General features: G+C 34.1%; 1 protein-coding gene across 2 annotated transcripts in view; it reads right to left on the bottom strand.

Moving 5' to 3' along the window:
- Positions 1 to 2,075: 2,075 nt before the first annotated feature.
- The window catches only part of LOC111505691 (DENN domain-containing protein 1B), a 28,915-nt gene continuing 13,325 nt past the window's right edge, over positions 2,076 to 17,665 (bottom strand). The window contains exons 4-14 of one of the 2 annotated variants that reach the window (XM_074182022.1): positions 13,552 to 13,687; positions 13,431 to 13,484; positions 13,097 to 13,354; positions 12,713 to 12,814; positions 12,394 to 12,615; positions 7,900 to 8,076; positions 7,815 to 7,847; positions 7,429 to 7,646; positions 5,643 to 5,802; positions 4,919 to 5,284; positions 2,076 to 2,505 (exon numbers count right to left, since the gene is read on the bottom strand). In XM_074182022.1, coding sequence (XP_074038123.1) covers positions 2,164 to 2,505; positions 4,919 to 5,284; positions 5,643 to 5,802; positions 7,429 to 7,646; positions 7,815 to 7,847; positions 7,900 to 8,076; positions 12,394 to 12,615; positions 12,713 to 12,814; positions 13,097 to 13,354; positions 13,431 to 13,484; positions 13,552 to 13,687 — 2,068 coding nt within the window. In that variant the 3' untranslated portion in view covers positions 2,076 to 2,163. The remainder of the gene's footprint in view (positions 2,506 to 4,918; positions 5,285 to 5,642; positions 5,803 to 7,428; positions 7,647 to 7,814; positions 7,848 to 7,899; positions 8,077 to 12,393; positions 12,616 to 12,712; positions 12,815 to 13,096; positions 13,355 to 13,430; positions 13,485 to 13,551; positions 13,688 to 17,665) is intronic. The other variant, XM_074182023.1, reaches the window with a different exon arrangement.

A 17,665-nucleotide genomic window follows, 5' to 3' on the forward strand; every position in this document is an offset into this window, starting at 1 on the left:
TGGTTCTTTTGATTCATCTTTCAATATTGACAACTCCCAATATACATAGTGAATGACAACCTATCTTAAAGAATTATAGGGAAGAATTTCTACGGCTGATCCGCATAACTGAATGTTAAACATAACTTATGTTTATTGTTTAGGGATTTTCTGAGTTGATTAATTGTGAATTTGTGAGATATATAGACATGAAAACTGATGAATATTTTATTTTTCTTGGGTTCTGATTTTAATGGAGTCTATTATTAGACACCGATGAAATTTACAAAATTACTAGATACTTTTTTAATGCTTTTGATGTTAAACTCGACTAATGCATACAAACAAGATGCATAAAATATTCCTAGTGTGATCACGGGGACCCTTTTCCCATGATAAATAATTTATCAAAAAACTCTCGACCTCTGGCACTCTTGATAAAGAGATCCTACAAGTTTCAGCCTCCTATTCACAGAGGTGCTGAGTACATTTGAAAGTGACACTGCTTGATAATGTTGAATGCGTTCTCCAATTTTCAATGTTATTTACATTTGGTAATAAATTGATATCAAGTGAAAGATTTTTTACATTATGGTCCATAAATTAAACATCTCAATAAAATACGAGCGACAGATTTGGATTCTTGCTCTCCATCTATCTACATGTGTACAAATTTCTCTCATTTCTCGCGTCAGAAGTTTTTGACCTTAATTTATTCGAATTATTGTTCAAAATGTTCGTTTACTTCATGTCAATTATGAAGACTGTTTAGGAATTCATTTCTTGCATTATGAAATGTTCCTGAAGTAATTTTGTTACAAGTAGCTCTTTTTTTCATCCACGAGTTCTAAAATGAAATGTGGTTGAGTATCTTACATTTAAAGTATCGCATATCCCCTCAAAAACATCTAGAGGCGTCATAGCAGATTATCTACCGCCTACATATCGGTTGGGAAAATTGACAAACCCAATTAAGTTTTCAACTGACGTAACGTTTCAGCAAGTTGAGGTACCTCCTCACTATGGAGGGTCTAGATTTTTTTGAAGGGTTACTTTATATTTAACTGTACACTATGCAATGGCATTCCTTTCAGAACCCGTGGATAGATAATGAAGTGCTTGTAATTCAATTACATTAGAGACTTTTCATAATATAAGGAATGAATTTGTAAACAGACTGCATTATTGCCAGAAACTCAATGATGAACATTTACTGGAATAAACTGGAGTTTTGAATAATTTTTTGCTTGAAAACATATTTATCGTTTGTTTCAGGTTTCAAAAACAAATATAAAATTGCCAACTGCTCAGGAATGACTCGATTTTCAAAAATAAAGTGTCAAGTTAGATTATTGAATTAACTATCAAAAAGAACTAAAAGTGGAAGTCTTTATGCGTAAATCTTTCTGGCTTTGACGTCTGTATAAGACTTTTTGTATGTCCACAATGTATAATAAATTGCCTGAATGTATTAAAAATGCCCCTACCAAATCTAAATTCCAAAACTCTGATAATTTTCTCTCCATACATTTATTTTATAACTCCACTGTATATAAATACAAGTTATTGACCGATTAGATATCAAAGGTTTATATTAAGCAGTAAATGTTGAGAGGAATGGAATTTTATTTTTGTTGAGATATTATATTTTTAGACACTAAGTTACAAAACTTTCTACTGATAGTGAAAACAACTTGGCTGCAGTGATTTGAATTCAGGTCTGAAGAATTTCATTCAGAAAAATCATCAAATTTGGAATATATTTTCGTTTCTCTAAGGTAAGGACATGGTGATAAAACTATAATAAAATAAAATAAATAATTATGTATATTTTAAAAATTTAATATCACTATTTCACTGTGCAAATTAACAAATATATGGATTAGTAATAAAATCTACATATATTTAAGAAAAGTTACAAATATATCACAGCTAATTCTATACTTCAAAAATAAACCTCAGTGTCTTTTTGATTTAAGGATATGCAGTAGGCTGAATACATCCCTACTTAGGAGAAATTTTATATGTTGTGCCTAATAACTTGAGGATTTTACAGTAGATTTTACTAATACATCTGCAAATGAAATAACAAACAATAAAAATGAGTAATATATTTTTCTAATCAAGATATAAATAAAAACGTGATTGTATAAATAAAATTTTAAAACAAAACAATTTTGCACATCATTCGAACTTTGTCCATTGACTTTGCAAATTGACCTTATTTGTTTGAAAGGGATCAAAATTACTCTGGTTCGGAATTGTCGAAAAACTGAAATCTAAACCATACTCTTGCAAAAGATCCTGATCATTTCGACTGCACTCTATTTTTGTTCTTTGTTGAGAATGTGAATTGCTACCGTTCTGTTTCAAAGAATGGTTTTCGTATGAGTACACTGGGTTTGATATTGATAATGGAAGTTTAGAGGAATTACTTTGTAGTGAAGGTGTGGACTTCAGAGGATCAAAGTCATCTATATCTGATGTTGAATCCAACTTTATGAGGTCCTCTGTGTCTTCATTGTGCTGCAATAAAAATAGATTAGTAAAATTGGCAACAAAAATATTTATTGGTAATTATATTTAAATGGTCAAATCCTGGAAAATAGATCTGACAGCATTTAATATTTGTGGAAGATCAATATCGTATATGTAAAAAATATCACTAACCATAAATCAAAGCAAACAACTCGAAATTTCAGATCATTAATCGCCGTGTTCCTTAAGAATCATACAGTTAGCTGAGAAGTACGCTGTCTGTTCAAAAAATTTAGTGAATTTTCATTTTTCCCAAAAAATATTTTTCATCAATTTCTATTTTGTCCCCTCCAAAGTAGTCCCCCTCAGATATAATACGCCATCCTTTTATAGGTCTCATCCATCTTGGTAACAATAAAAAGTCGCAGGGGGACAAATTTGGTAAATACGGTGGCGCTACGACCCTGGACACAACATTATGTGATCAAATTCTTTGAAAGACCATTTTTTGTGGAGGACTCGAAAATTCTTACTGTTTTTTTGACATATGTCAAAAAGTGAATTTTATGTTTTTGATAACGGAAAAAAATCGTTTTCTAAAACCTCAACCACTAAAGAAAGCTAAGTATTGAAATTTAATTTTTTTCAATTTGTAGGCAAGATTTATGAATACAAGTTACTGACTGGACTCTTCAGTGGTTTATATTACGCAGTTACTTTTCGGGGTGAACTTTTCAGTTTTCCCTTTATTTATTTACCAAAAAAAAACAGTAAGAAGTGATCACATTGTTTGTGACATCAGAGATGAAACTCTGCAGCGTCGGTAAAATCACTCTTAAAGTTATCAAGAGATGTGTCTGGCTCATGAGGAACAACTAATAAAATAAAAGGGACTATATGTGTGTAGGCGAAGCCTATGATGGTGATTAAAACAGTTTTTAGAACATAGTGCTTTCACTGATTTAAAGCAGTGCAAATGATTGATTATAAAAACTGGTTGACATGAATGAATATATGTACAAAACATTTCATTAAGACTGCTAGACACAAGTGCTGTATCACTCTCACTTATAAATTGTTGCATAAATTTCAAATTTCCATGTAGATTTTTGACTTCTCAATAACCTTTCAAAACTTCATCTACCCCCTCCTTATCCCCCATATAAGATAATCTTCAACACCTGAGATGATTGGAAGTTTCTTGTGATTATTCACTGTGAAACAATATTGTTTGATCTTGACATATTGGTATTGCACCATTCTGTTTTTCCATCCTATTACAGATTAAATAGTTCAAAAAAGAGAACTTTTCAGTATCTCAAATTATGTCCAACGTTTCCTACACAAAATTACCTTAACTCATCAAATTAGCACATATTTACAAAAGATTAAAAGATCATAGGATTGAAAGAGACCCGTACAATTTCAGTTAGTGTCTAGTGTGGATTCTCAATTAAAAAATTATTATATTTATAAACTCTCGAAGGCCTCTGATTATCTGGATCACGTTTTATTAATTTTTAAAATGCATTATTTGAGTTAAGGAATCACTCATGATCTGATAAAATTTTTTGGGAATAGAAAAATCAAATCAAATATACACTGAGTATTATGTTATTCCCCATACACAAAAATCACTCTTATACCAAACTCTTATACTTACCTGGCTCCGAAATACTAATCGTACTTTTCAAATAATTCACTTGATAAAAAAAAATAAGACTTAATTTTTTCTCAACCTAGGATAGTAGTTTCCGATTTTGTTGACAGAAAAATACTTGAAGTCAATATACATGATTAGGTAATCATTTCAATTAGGAAACCACACACTACATTGTTTTATTTATATTATATATTTTATTGTGTTCCAATTATTGAGCCATTTTCTCTTACTAGTATATAGGTATGTATTATTCTTTCCATTGTTTAAAAGTTCAACTTTTATTTACATTGCATTTTACGTTGTGTAACTGAAATTGCCACTAACGATAGCTAGTGGCAATCCTTTTTACTATCATTAATGTTATAGGTTTAACTTTATATCTATATATTATACCTGTGTTTTAATAAATTCTTGAAATTGTATTGTTCATTTTATATGAAACAAGTTCTTTTGCACTTATCGTAATTTTTCTTTTCAACTATTATTATCATTATGTTGTGTGAAACCTTTCAAATGAATAAATAAAGTTATTATTATCATAGTCAAACAGGGGTACCACAGGAATCGTTACTGAGACCACTGTTTTTCCAAATCTTCATAACCTACACTATAACCTAATCATTCTCTTTTATATTAACTTTTGAAATAACAGAGAACTTTACATTTTCGTAAAGGTACTGAGAAGTCATAAACAAGGTATCAAAATGTAAAACAAGCTTAGCATAACTCTTTATATACAATTCAGATCCTTTATCGAGCAGCCTTAGTAATTAAAAGTTTTGCGAAAATGGCCATTACCTTCCGCCTAGGCAGACACGTAGGGGGTGACAGTTTAACGATATCAACCGAATGCTGGTTAGCGACAAAAAACAAGGGATCTCCATTTTCACTGTGCCCACCACCAACGACAAAAGGCGTACTGCTAAAGAAATCCCTACTATCATCTCTAGGCGGCACTCTAGGAGGTACTGGAGGGGTAAGGAAAATATCGTCTGGGGATTGCAGGAGGTTTTGGGTTTCCTGGGAATGACCAAGGTTCTGAAGGAAAAAGCGATTAGATGGTGATGCTGCCGTTGCGCTAATACGGGTATTCAATAGCCATCGATCTGGGCTGTTTACTGGTGAGGTGTTTTTGAAGTTTTCCAGGCTTCTTACTGGCTTCAACTGTAAGCGAAACAAGCAATAGAGACATTTGAAACAAATAATAACACCACAAAAAAACATATTTATACATTTCAAGCATCAAATGTACTTGTTGAAAGTTCACATACAAAGTATCTTTATAAATGAAATGCTTATCAAATTATAATCTTTTCAACCCAAGTGAAATCGTATGTCAACAAAAATTACCGAAAATAATGAGAAATCAATGCCCTGGTTGTTATTTTCAATAAGCAAATGAAGAGGAACAGAAGTCAAATTGAAGATAAAAAAAGCAATGTATAGACAATAGTAAAAATGAAATTGAAATGAAGATTTGGAAAAAAATATTGCACTGCAAATTATAGTGATCATTACTCACTGATCTATCTACAGGAGGAGTATCAAGGCGTAACTGTAATAAGTCTTCCATCTCATTCATCAAATCGATTTGGGGTATTTCAACAGGGCTACTGCTTCTTGGAGTATCCAATTCATCAGGTGATAATGGTGGAGAAGAGTGACCAAGTGGACTGTAGGATCTATAATATCATCGTGTTCACAAATTAAAAAAGAAACTAATAATCCTACATCAGTAACTAAAAAATACTAAGATATCAAATGGCAGATTTTTTTTATCCTCGATAAATAACCGTCTATAGTTGATTATCGAATATGCAAAATATTTTTTGGAAGTGACAGTTTTAGAAAGTAATAGAAGCAATATCAATTCAAACAGATAATTGCACTCACCACCAACGTGTCCGAATTTAGCATCGTTAAAAATCTCCGAGTCAAGGTTACCAAATGTGAATACTTCATACATTTAATCTGTGGGTTTTAGATTCCCATCAGCTTGGTAACATTGAATCAGATTCTGTAACCTCTTTTTGGATTTACTACTGTGTTGGATACTATTGTTATTATGCTTGTTTTCGACAGTGAACATTGAATGAAATTACATTGAAATTTTGCTATTTTTGTGAGGAGATTCACAATTCACATAATTACATTTATTGCCCAACAAATTGTACAGTCCCCCTACTGGAAAATATTAGAACAAAAAATATGTACAAAAACAGACGAATTCAGTAAAACAGTTTATGACAAGGAATATTACATAGAATCACAGTTGCCAGCACCAAAGTGGCTCCAAAATAGCATAATAGTGACTCATCTTATACAGAAAAAGTGACATTAAGGTGAATTTTCCCAACCAATTCACGAAATTTTGTGAAAGCTAGTCGTAACATAGGAAAAGACAAAATATGGAAAATTTCACCTAGCTTTCAAAGATAAGCTTTAAAAGACATCACTTTTCACGTCATAAATTCTCAAAATCAAGAGGGGGTCGGGACAAGGTAGTTATGGTCGCATGAATACTACTAGAGTTTTTTCCCAACACCAAACCGTTATTTTAACACCTCGACATGTGTTTCGATCTCAAAGTGATTATCTTCAAGAGGAAGATCAAACGTTTCTTGTAGTACTCCCCAGCCATATTTCTCATAGAATTCGCTCCTGTTATCATTTCTTGAGCTACTTTCACTACTGTCAATTCAATCTTCTATGCATTTTCAAGGTTTTTGTCTGTCTTTCAATTTGATGGGCGACTTTTCACTTTCACTGTCTCCTGATTCTCTTTCATGTTCTTTTTGAGACGACTCAAAGATTATATTTTAACCTTGACCTCTTTTGTGGGGCTTCTTTCTATTTATATCAGGTTTCCATAATTATTTTTATGCAACTGACCAAATTGAAGGCATTGAAATTCAGAACATCTTCAATAATAAATCCAGTTTCACAGAGTTTTTTTTTCAGTATTTTCAGTATTGTTTGACAATGCAAGAAAGACACGTGCACAGAAAGACGAACATAACAATATGTATTGTAGAAAATATACATTTACTAACCGTTTCCTAATTTATTTAACAAATTTTGCAAGATAAATGTTTGAAGGCCAGAACATGAAAGTAAGTTTTTTATTCAAATTTGTCATTTCTTTGTTATCATATTGAAAAATTATTATACAACACACACTTCATAGATTTACAACAATCTAAACCTATGCAATTGGGAAACTGTAGTTTCTATCAATGAATACAATCAATTGGGAAGTGAATATTTGCGAAACGTCAAATGATATTGGAATTTATGAAATTACTAACCTCTGCATAGATGAACTTTTTAGAGCCATTGCTGCATCTTTTCGATATGTTGTAACTGCTGTTATTGTACGTCGTTTGCCAGTAGGAGAATTTGGTGCAGAATGGTGCTTCTCACCTCTGTCTAGGCCATTTTCCAACTGATGCGGGCTTTGATTGTCTTTCAGCTTAGAACGCAAACCTTTGTAAGCACTTTTCATCCCTTTACCGCCATCTTTCACCTAGAAGAATTGAAATTTGGTGTCATTTTTAAAGAAATCTACAACATCCACAATCGACAGCATGAAAAACTTGATGAAATTTTACTTGTGACGGAATATATTTCCCCTAGTTAATTTTGCTCGAAAAACCTCTGTGGAAATTGATTCAGATAATAAAGAGAAACGCACCGTTTTGACTGCAGATTTCATAGCAGGATTAGCCTAAAAAATTGAAAAGTAATTATCTGTAATTGTGAAAAAAGGAAGTCATTACCTTATCCTTTACACTTTTGAAAAATGCAGTTCCCTCCTTTTTCATCGTCGATGTCCATTCTTTATACTGTTGTTTCAATTTAGAACCCGATTTTGCAGAGTATCTCTCAATTTCAAATTCAAATTCATCCGAGAAGCCTTGACCTGTATTCAGCATTGTAAGACGTTCCTCTATAAACTGGAGAAAAATAAATCAGTAAAAAAACGTAAATATCAAACCCTTATAGTTTAGACTCGCGACTTAATTATTTGGGACATCATATATGTATATTATATTGAAATTAAATCGTAAACTAACAACGGAATTATATGAATCTTATCATGTTTGAAGTATAAATCGGTAAAACAAAGAGATAAGAAGTTCTTCAATGTTAGTACTATATTTATTTCTATTAATTTCTCATTTCAAGGAATACCTCCCAATTTTGTATTTCCTGAGGAAAATGCATTTATACGAGATAATTTTTTATGACACACTAACAAAATTTTTTCATGCAACTACAGAGTTGAAAGTGATTGAAAATTAACTATATTAAAAAATATGCATATTCTGGTGGAGATGAAAGAAATCATAAAAATTTCAAAATGAAATTTTGAAATATTCATCTCTCCCAACTAGGGGTCGGCAAGTAGTTTTAGATAACTGTGGGAAAATTTTGACAAGGTCCAGAAAAAACAACTGATAAAAATTAAGTGCTACCTATTCTGAATTATAAAACACAAGACCTGAAATTAATGTGGGAAATTACACCGACGGTCTTGAGCCAGTTTTTTATAGTTCCAAATTCCAAGTGTGTCTTCTAGGTGGGCGACCGTTAATCTCGAACGAGTCAAACATAGTGGCCAAATTTATAGCTGGTTTCTTGCAATTTTCATATTTTTCTGGAACATGTTTGGTCCGAAATTCTTCAGTGGATGCCGTTTTATATATTTGCAAATCATATTCTGGCAAATCAATTATCTCCATTTGAAGTGATGCCTTTGGCAGCCACATCTGTCCATTCTGCTACTACATCAACTTCAAATGACATTTAAGAAACGGAGATAGCTTGCCCATCTCTGCAAAGTCTTGGAATCTTGTAGCAAATTCGTTCCTAAGATCGGCCAGAAATTTTACAAACACTGCAATGTCTTCTCCAGAGTTCCTTTTATATTAAAGAATTGTCGGAATATGAATAAATTCTTGTCTTGCAATATCTTTTTCAATACGTTTTGTATCAGATCACATATTAAATTTCCATTTCCTTGTGATTATGTGTTGAGCGCATTTGAATATTTCAAAATATCTTTTAAAAAAGCCACGACCAGCATATTACGCTTGTTTGTGCTTTCTGGCTCCCTCCGTATCTAAATTTTGCAAGAAGGAGGTTACTTCTTCTTTCATCAGCCAGAAACTTTCAATAACTTGACATTTACTTAGCCAACGAACATTTTGTCGTGTTACAGTAAGTCAGAATACGCTGTCAGAAAGAAACTCCTTGAAATGTCGGTGCTGAAGAGCAGAATGAGATCTCATAAAATTAATCAACTTGACCAAGCTGTCCATCACTTCTTTCAGTGTAGCACTGTTTTCCATAAAGGGCTGCCTGGTGAATTATGCACTGATACGATATTAGACCTCAGTGTATATCCCTGATTCTCTTTACTACACCTTTTTCTTTGCCAATCATTGCTGGGGCCCGTCAGTTGAAAGCGACACCATTTTATCTTAACTAATGTCAGATTTAGTAATAAATTCATCAATGACCTTGAATAAATCTTCTCCTCGAGTGTAACCTTTCAACGGCAATAATGCTAACAACTCTTCCCTAAAAATCTGACACTCAATATCAAGATATCTTACGAAATTAGACATTTGTTCATCATCAACAACGTCACATGATTCATCAAGTGCTATGGCGTAGCAAGGCGTCTTTTACAGAAGTTCAAGAAGAGTGTTTTTAATATCAGCAGCAAAAATTTCCGTTTTTCGTGTATTACTTCTCACTGATAATGGAATACTTTGAAATGCAGCGACATCTTTTTTTCTTCAAAAAGTGCCGTGACTACTTCCAACATATATTTTTTCACCATCTCAGAATCTGAAAATGGTTTCTGCTGTTTATTAAGCGCTGCATCTGTGGATTTTTATGGTAAATTTTCGTTTTGAGGACACCCGGCGATTCTGAAAAAATTTTTGCGTGTTCGTATTTTGATGCGTAGATTACGAATCCGAAAGAAAAAAATCGGCGCTCTCCCTTATTTACAAAGTTACGGCCCTTCAAATTTCTGAAAAGGGCAACTTTTCAGCCTTCTTTTTCACAAAATAAACTATTTAAAACACAAGCATCTATTCACTAGGTCGCCTTTACACCTTATTCCTCCTTCTTTGACACTTTTCACTTCAATAATGAACATTTTTCTTATAAAAAACTTAATATAAAAACGAATGCTTCTCCTGGTGACATTATTGTATTTTTAGGTTAGTTACTAGTGACATTTCAGAAAAAAGCGGTTGGTATTTGCCGCCGCCTACTATTTCAAATTCGTAATACACCACCAAAAACCAATTCACGATCTAAAGAATGAAGGTAAAAAACATTTGAATTACTTTAGGAATATGCGGACTGCATCAGTCGAACCAACCATACCATTAACCTTAAAAACGTAAAATTCAGAGATATGTAACCAAAAAGCAGCTCCGTACATTTTTTAACATTTTTATTGGAAAAATGTTGATTATTGAAGTGAAAAGTGTCAAAGAAGGAGGAATAAGGTGTAAAGGTGACTTAGTGAATAAATGCTTGTTTTTAAATAGTTTATTTTGTAAAAAAGACGACTGAAAAGTTGCCCTTTTGTTAACTTTGAAGGGCCGTGACTTTGTAAATTAGGGAGAGCGCCGCTTTTTTTTTCGGATTCGTAATCTACGCATCAAAATACGTAAGTACACTCAAAAATTTTTTCAAAATCGCCGGGTGCCCTCAAAACGAAAATTTACCATTCAAATTACCACTCTTAACAATAGCGACAGTTTTATTGCATATAAGGCGCACTGGAACCGCTAGAGGCCTATTAGGCATTGCCAAACAATATTGTTCAGTCCATTCTGCCAGAAACCTCCTATTTTCACTGCCCACTTCACGCTTTTTAGAATCCATATTAGCATAGGTACGAAAATATTATGAAAACGCCAAAAATCACCAAACAAATGAATGGTTGCTCCGCGGTTTGCGTTACGACTGACAGTATGCTTCCCCCGCTCGCACCCCCGATTTTGATACTCGCTCGCGCTTGTTTCAACAAAACAAAATAGTGGCAAGCATGCACAAACACACATACACATGGGGTAGATAGCAAACTAATAAAACCAAATCAGTTGTAGGTACTTGTGAAACAGGTTGACTAGGCAACTTGAAATAAAATAAGTATATACTTTCTATGTGGCTTAAAAATATTACTTCAATTAATAAAGGTATTGTATACCTTATCTAGGTATTAATTTTTATACTTGGTATATAACACATTACAATATTTGGCGGTCCGATATTCGACTTTTCGCGGTCCGCCTGTTGCCGACCGCTGATCTACACCATAGGTTCTGGTAAATGACTGTCGGAAAACAACTACTTCGCTGGTTAATACAACGCTAGATATTAAATAATATCCGACAGACATTAATAATAATAATCCCAGCAACAGGACCATGCTGAAATTATTTGTGTAGATCACCTATAGAGTGGTTGCGAGGTATTACCTATCATCAGTGCGGGAAAGATCCGACCAAACAGCAAAGTTGCTGGGACTCGAATAATTTCAACGCGGCTCAACTTCATCTATGAAACCTTCTTCTTAGAGAAAAATTGTTAACTAGCAACAGCTCCATCTCGTGAACAAAGCCTCAAGCGGGGAATAAACATTCCATGTATCAATACACTAACAGAGATCAAACTGTGTTTGAAGACTGTATCGAGGAGAGATACCTGAACTGTAGGTTTTGGTAAATGTCTGTCGGAGAACAACTACTTCTCCGGCTAATACCACGCTAGAGGTAGTTGGGAGAGATGAATATTTCGAGATTTTATTTCGAAATATTCATTTTCTAGTACATCTCTCTTCGATACGGTCTTCAGATACAGTTTGATCCCTGAAAAATTGTCTTTCCCAAAGATAGAATTGTGAAATGTTTCTTTTCAATGGTGTTTCAATATCAGATGCTATTCAATCAACCAAATTCATTGAAAATATTTTCGAAAGTAAGGAACAATGTATTGGGATATTTACAGATCTAACAGCTATACTAGAGACTGTGTTGATCATGAAGCACTTCTAGTTAAAATGAGTTATTACGGTATACATGGAAAATCATTTCAGCTATTCAACTGATTTCTTAATAGTCATACACAAATGATCGAAAGTAAAAATGAGAGAAGTCAACAGAAGCAAATCAAAAGAGCTGTACTACAGGGATCTGTTTTGGGGCCAACAATTAGCCTGAAAATATTTGCCAATACTGTACCTGCTGAAATATTTGTAAATGCAACATTTCTTTCAAAAACGGTTGTAGGGACATAGGTCTTGTTTCGATAAACCTTTGTTCATCAAAGGTTACTTTCTGTCCAGGCTGAAACTTCAATGCATCTCTATATCCACCTATCAACTGAACCAATGCTCTCAAAAATGCCCTAGAGACACCATCTCCCAGTTGTTTGTTTTTGAATTGCTTCCTCAAAGAACTCACCTGCAATAATATATTGGTTTCAGAGGATATTTGGAATTTATACTCATGTCATGCTTGTGACAATAGTGATGATGAACTTCTTGTTTATCATACTCACCACTTCCTGAGGAAGGCTATCCAAGTCATCAAAAGGGGTTTCAATTGTATTAGCATCAGCATCTAATATCACGACATCTCCGATCTCACTTCTTCTTACTTGCTAAAAAAGAAGGAAGTGATTTGAGAAGGAATTTAACGGATTTTTATTGAATTTGATAACATGAAATTATTGAACAATATGAAACAGAAACTATAATACTGCAAGTGACTAATTTTAAATATTATTCAATGTCCCCAACCGACCACATGGAAAAATGACCTTTTTTTGTGTAGCTTTCACTGTAAGGTATTTCACAAATGCTTTGTTTGAGGGCTTCGGTTTCAAACAAAAGTAAGGTTTGAAAATCATGTTACTAAAAAATATTATCGAAGTCACTCATACCTTAAAAACCTCCTCTGGAACTCCAATTAGAAATGGCATCGGTGCTAAGAGATAATCTATGAGAGACATTGGCAACACTGGTATGAAAATGTGTTGCCATATCATTGGGTAAATGATATCGTTGGCTGATTGAACACAGGCACTTAGTCTCTTCAGTTTTTTTGAACGAAATATTATCCTCCTTTCGAATAACATCGACGCAAAAATTACCATCATGTTGTGTGTGTCGACGGCATTGAAATACTCGGTGAGATTCCTCTAAAATATGAAATTTTTTATTGAATGGAGCGTTCAACCTTTTGTTGGATAAATTTTGTATCGATTTTATACTTACATTTTCAGGTATACTGGGCAACTGAAATGGTCTTGGAACATCAACTGAAAAACTCTAAAAAGTAATGTTTTATTTAAATGTTTTTTGAAGATAGCACTATGGGAATATGTGGTATACATACACTTTCACCTCTATTTAGTAGAACTACGAATTGTCTTCCTGGTTCCGCTATCTTTGCATTGTATACTGCTGTTAAAAATTCTCTGAGATCTTCGCTTCTCGAACTATGCATTAATACTGCAGTGGTATCTAAAAATCTAAAATACAATTGTATTTTTTTCAAGAATATAGCCTCATTTTGGATGAACACGTAACACGTCAGTTGCACTAATAATTATACACACATAGTCAGTGGGCATACTTGAAGACTGGCTATAAATTGATTTATAGCCAGTCTTCAAGTATGCCCACTGGCTATATGTGAAGTTTTTATTCCTTATACGAGGAATTGGGCAAATTTCGGATATGCAGTTGATTACTACGTCCACAAGCAGATGAGGCGACCTGTTGTTTGTTGTATGCTTCAGCTTAGTTCGAGGAATGATACTCTGAAGGAATTTGATTTTCAATTATCGGAAATCATCGTCTTTATGTTGATGATAGACACTACCTTGCACTGACGAGTGGCCAAACAGCCAGAAACCGGTCTGCAAATGTGTTCCAATAATTGAAAATCTATTGCGGCAGTTGTATCGCCAACAGCATATGCAGGAATAACTTTAGTGAAGAATCCTGCACTGACATCTGTCGGATATAATCCAACGCCCTTCGTGGTATTAGCCAGGGGAGTAGTTGTTTTCTGATAGGTGTCAGTCCATTAACCTACAGTGTAGGGAGTTGAGACTGGCCTGAACGAATTGTTCTTTTAGATGATTTGGTCTAATATTTATAAAAATTCACTACGAGTCAAGGCATGCTGTTGATCACCAAAAAGCACTGCCTTGATAGCATACTAGTGGCTGCAAAAAGTCAATAATTAGACGAGTTCAAGTTCAGCGAGAAACCTTCTTTTTTAATGATAAGAGTCTCCGCGTTTCGTAGATAATTCGCCGACCGCGGTGGAATCCTTCTGGAAGTACATTTATGAATATCCGCAGCCATGCGAACTAGACACTCCAGCCCTAGGGCAGTTCGAAGCTTTCTGTAGACAGCTTTGACAGCCTAAGCTCAACCCGATAACCCTGCGCAACCCGATAACCCTGATGATATTTGAAAAATTTTGCTGCTTCAGGACTCTCTCCGTCATCAACCAGTGGCTTGAACTCATGACTTGAGGGAAAGCAGTTAATTTCGGATTGGTTTGTCAAAAGGCAGACTAATTTTATCCCAAAAAATGGAGATTTTTCTAATGCTAATAATTACAGACCAATGACATACTTAAATTCGTGTTATGAGTTGTTTACGAGCATCGAACACACACGATTACTGTCCGAGTATTCGAACGAATATATGAGCAGAGAGGATCAAAGAGAGGAATCGCTACATAAATAGATATATTATGTAACGCAGAATTCGGATTCGATATATTATAAGCATAACCTGTATATGATCCTCTATGATGGAAGAGTATATCGGTATAGAATTCAGGAAAAACAAATGTGCAAAATAGGACGATCTGGAGACTTCAGAGAGGATGCACGGCTTGTAGACAAAAGCAATCCTGCATCATCTGGATGCCAATGAGACGTATATTTACTTTGGATTGGAACAACGCCACTCACATGAGGTAACCTCATTGAAAAACTCTCTCTGAAGCAAGTAACTGCATAAACTCCGACAGATCTGATCATCGAAACTGTCGAGGAAAAACAAAGTTGCTAATACAAATGAGAAGTGCCGAATTTAGTGAAATCATTCATTTCGCACCATCCCGTTAATTAAAGTTGAAAAGCCTAATGTAGTCTTCCACGACCATGAAAGTAAAACGATATTTTTCTTGGAATTTTCATTTCCGTGTGAGATGAATGTTATCTGAAAAGAGGGGGAAACGCGAATGAAATATCGAGATTTTCTCTTCAAACTAGGCAGGCTCTATCACTTTGTTAATATTATTGGAGTCCTTGGTAGAAAAATCACCTCATTACTCCCGAACCCAATAATCACCAGTTTCTGGAACTGTCCCGATCAATATATATAATAGTTTGTAATAATATGTGGCGTCATTCAAAAAACACAACTGAAACTTCAGAATCATTAAATTAGCAAATGCTTTTATTTGAGCTTTGGAATTCTGGCAAAGAATTATTTTCCTTTAGCAATCATATTTTTGAAATTGAAAACAAACATTTTTGACAAAATTTAAGGCTTTCGTGGCCGAGGTTTTCGGGTTTGAAGGCCGTCGATTTTTGGAATTTCTTTCTGACGTTTCGCCGACGCGAATGGCTTGCTTCTTGAGAGGCTCACACATCTTGAGTTCATCTCTTGTGTTTCCATTTTTCCTCTCCGTAGATATTTTTGACAAAATGTTTAAGGTTTTTTCAAAAACTACACCTCACGATTTGTTCTTCACAAACTTTATTTTGAAAAATATATCACATTTTTCGCACAATAGTGGCTACTGTGCTAGCGAAACATGTGATATATTTTTCAAAATAAAGTTTGTGAAGATCCAATCGTGAGGTGTAGTTTTTGAAATTACTATGGATCTTCATCAAGTAACGGCCGAATCAATCAGAAAAAAAATGTTTAAGGTTTTTCAGTGTCTCTATTTTTATTCGGGATTGAAGGCCAACTATTTTTGGATTTTTTTCCTGACGTTTCGCAGGCGCGAGTGGCTAGCTTCTTCAGAGGTTCATACATTACTACAGTTTACATTAATATTGAAGGAATTTATTGATTTAGATATCGTTTTCATAGAATCAGCGCTTTTTGAATCACTTCAATTTTATCTAATGGCTTGATTCAGCAGAATTCGATACATGCACCATCTATCAACATACGCTATCAGGTGAATTTTCATTTTTCTCAAAAACTATTCATTTATTCATCAATTTCTACTTTGTTTCCTTGAAACTAGTCCCCCTCAGATATAATACACTTGTGCCAGAGTTTTTACAATCCACAAAGCAGTTCTGATATGCACTTTTTGGTATGTCCTTGAGTTTCCTCAGCAATTCGGTTTTTATCTCCTCAATCGTCGCAAAACTCCGTCCTTTCATGTGACTCTTCAATCTTGGGAACAGAAAAAATTCGTAGGGGGACAAATCTGATGAATACGGTGGCGGAGACATGATTACGGTGTTGTTTTAGGCAAAAAAAAAACTGTCAACAAGCAATGACGAGTGAGCAGGTGCATTATCGTTATGCAAAGGCCATACATTGTTTTTCCACAATACTGGACGTTTTCTTCGTATTGCTCATCGCAAGCGGCGCATAACTACAAGATAATATTCCTTATTGACCGTACTGCCATGTGGCAAGAACTCCTGATGCACTACGCCACGGTAATCGAAGAAAACAGGGGCAACATCTTGTCATTTGATCGAATTTGGCGCACTTTTTTTAGGTCTTGACTATCCTATACTCTTCTATTGGAGCGATTGGATTTTGGTTTCGGTGTCATAACCATATACCCACGATTCGTCACCAGTTATGACCCAGATTCGAAGAGTCTCCAGAACAATTTTATTCACTTTCCTAATATTTTCATCGATTGTTGATGTGCTGAGACGTCCAGGGTAATCGACGTCATTCATATCTTCCCGAAAAGCTTGTACCACTTGTAAGCATTTTTCTGACTCAGAGTACAATCACAATCAATATAATCATCACTTCATTTGTGGCAAAATGAAGCTTTTTTTACTATAAGTAAAAATCCTGAAATCATAACGACCGTGAAATTTTCAAAAATGATACTTTTAATCTTTATAATATTCCAGAACACCTTGTATTGGATATACAAGGGGCAAATTCACGAATCCCGAAAAAAAGTGTTCCCTTATGAATAAAAAATATACGGATTTCTGCAAATTTATAAAATATTGACGGGCTTCCTGAAATCAACTCTGCTCGTTTTGTTTGCCACCCGGTATATTTGAGAAAGTGCAACAATTTTTGAAAGGGCGATAAAGTTTTAAAACCACAGAACTCGAAAACTTGCAAATGAGGCATCTAGTTTAAAAACCAGATAAATCACCAATTTTTTTGATATTGATGTGAAAAATAATATTTTCCTTTTTGATAGCTGTAAATCGTCTACGATATTTATATATCTCATGAAGGTTTGTTGATTTCAT

This window comes from Leptinotarsa decemlineata, unplaced genomic scaffold (assembly GCF_025532065.1).
Source record: "Leptinotarsa decemlineata unplaced genomic scaffold, Ldec_3_MD MMD2_tig00026328_RagTag_RagTag, whole genome shotgun sequence".
Classification (NCBI taxonomy): Eukaryota; Metazoa; Arthropoda; class Insecta; order Coleoptera; family Chrysomelidae; genus Leptinotarsa; species Leptinotarsa decemlineata.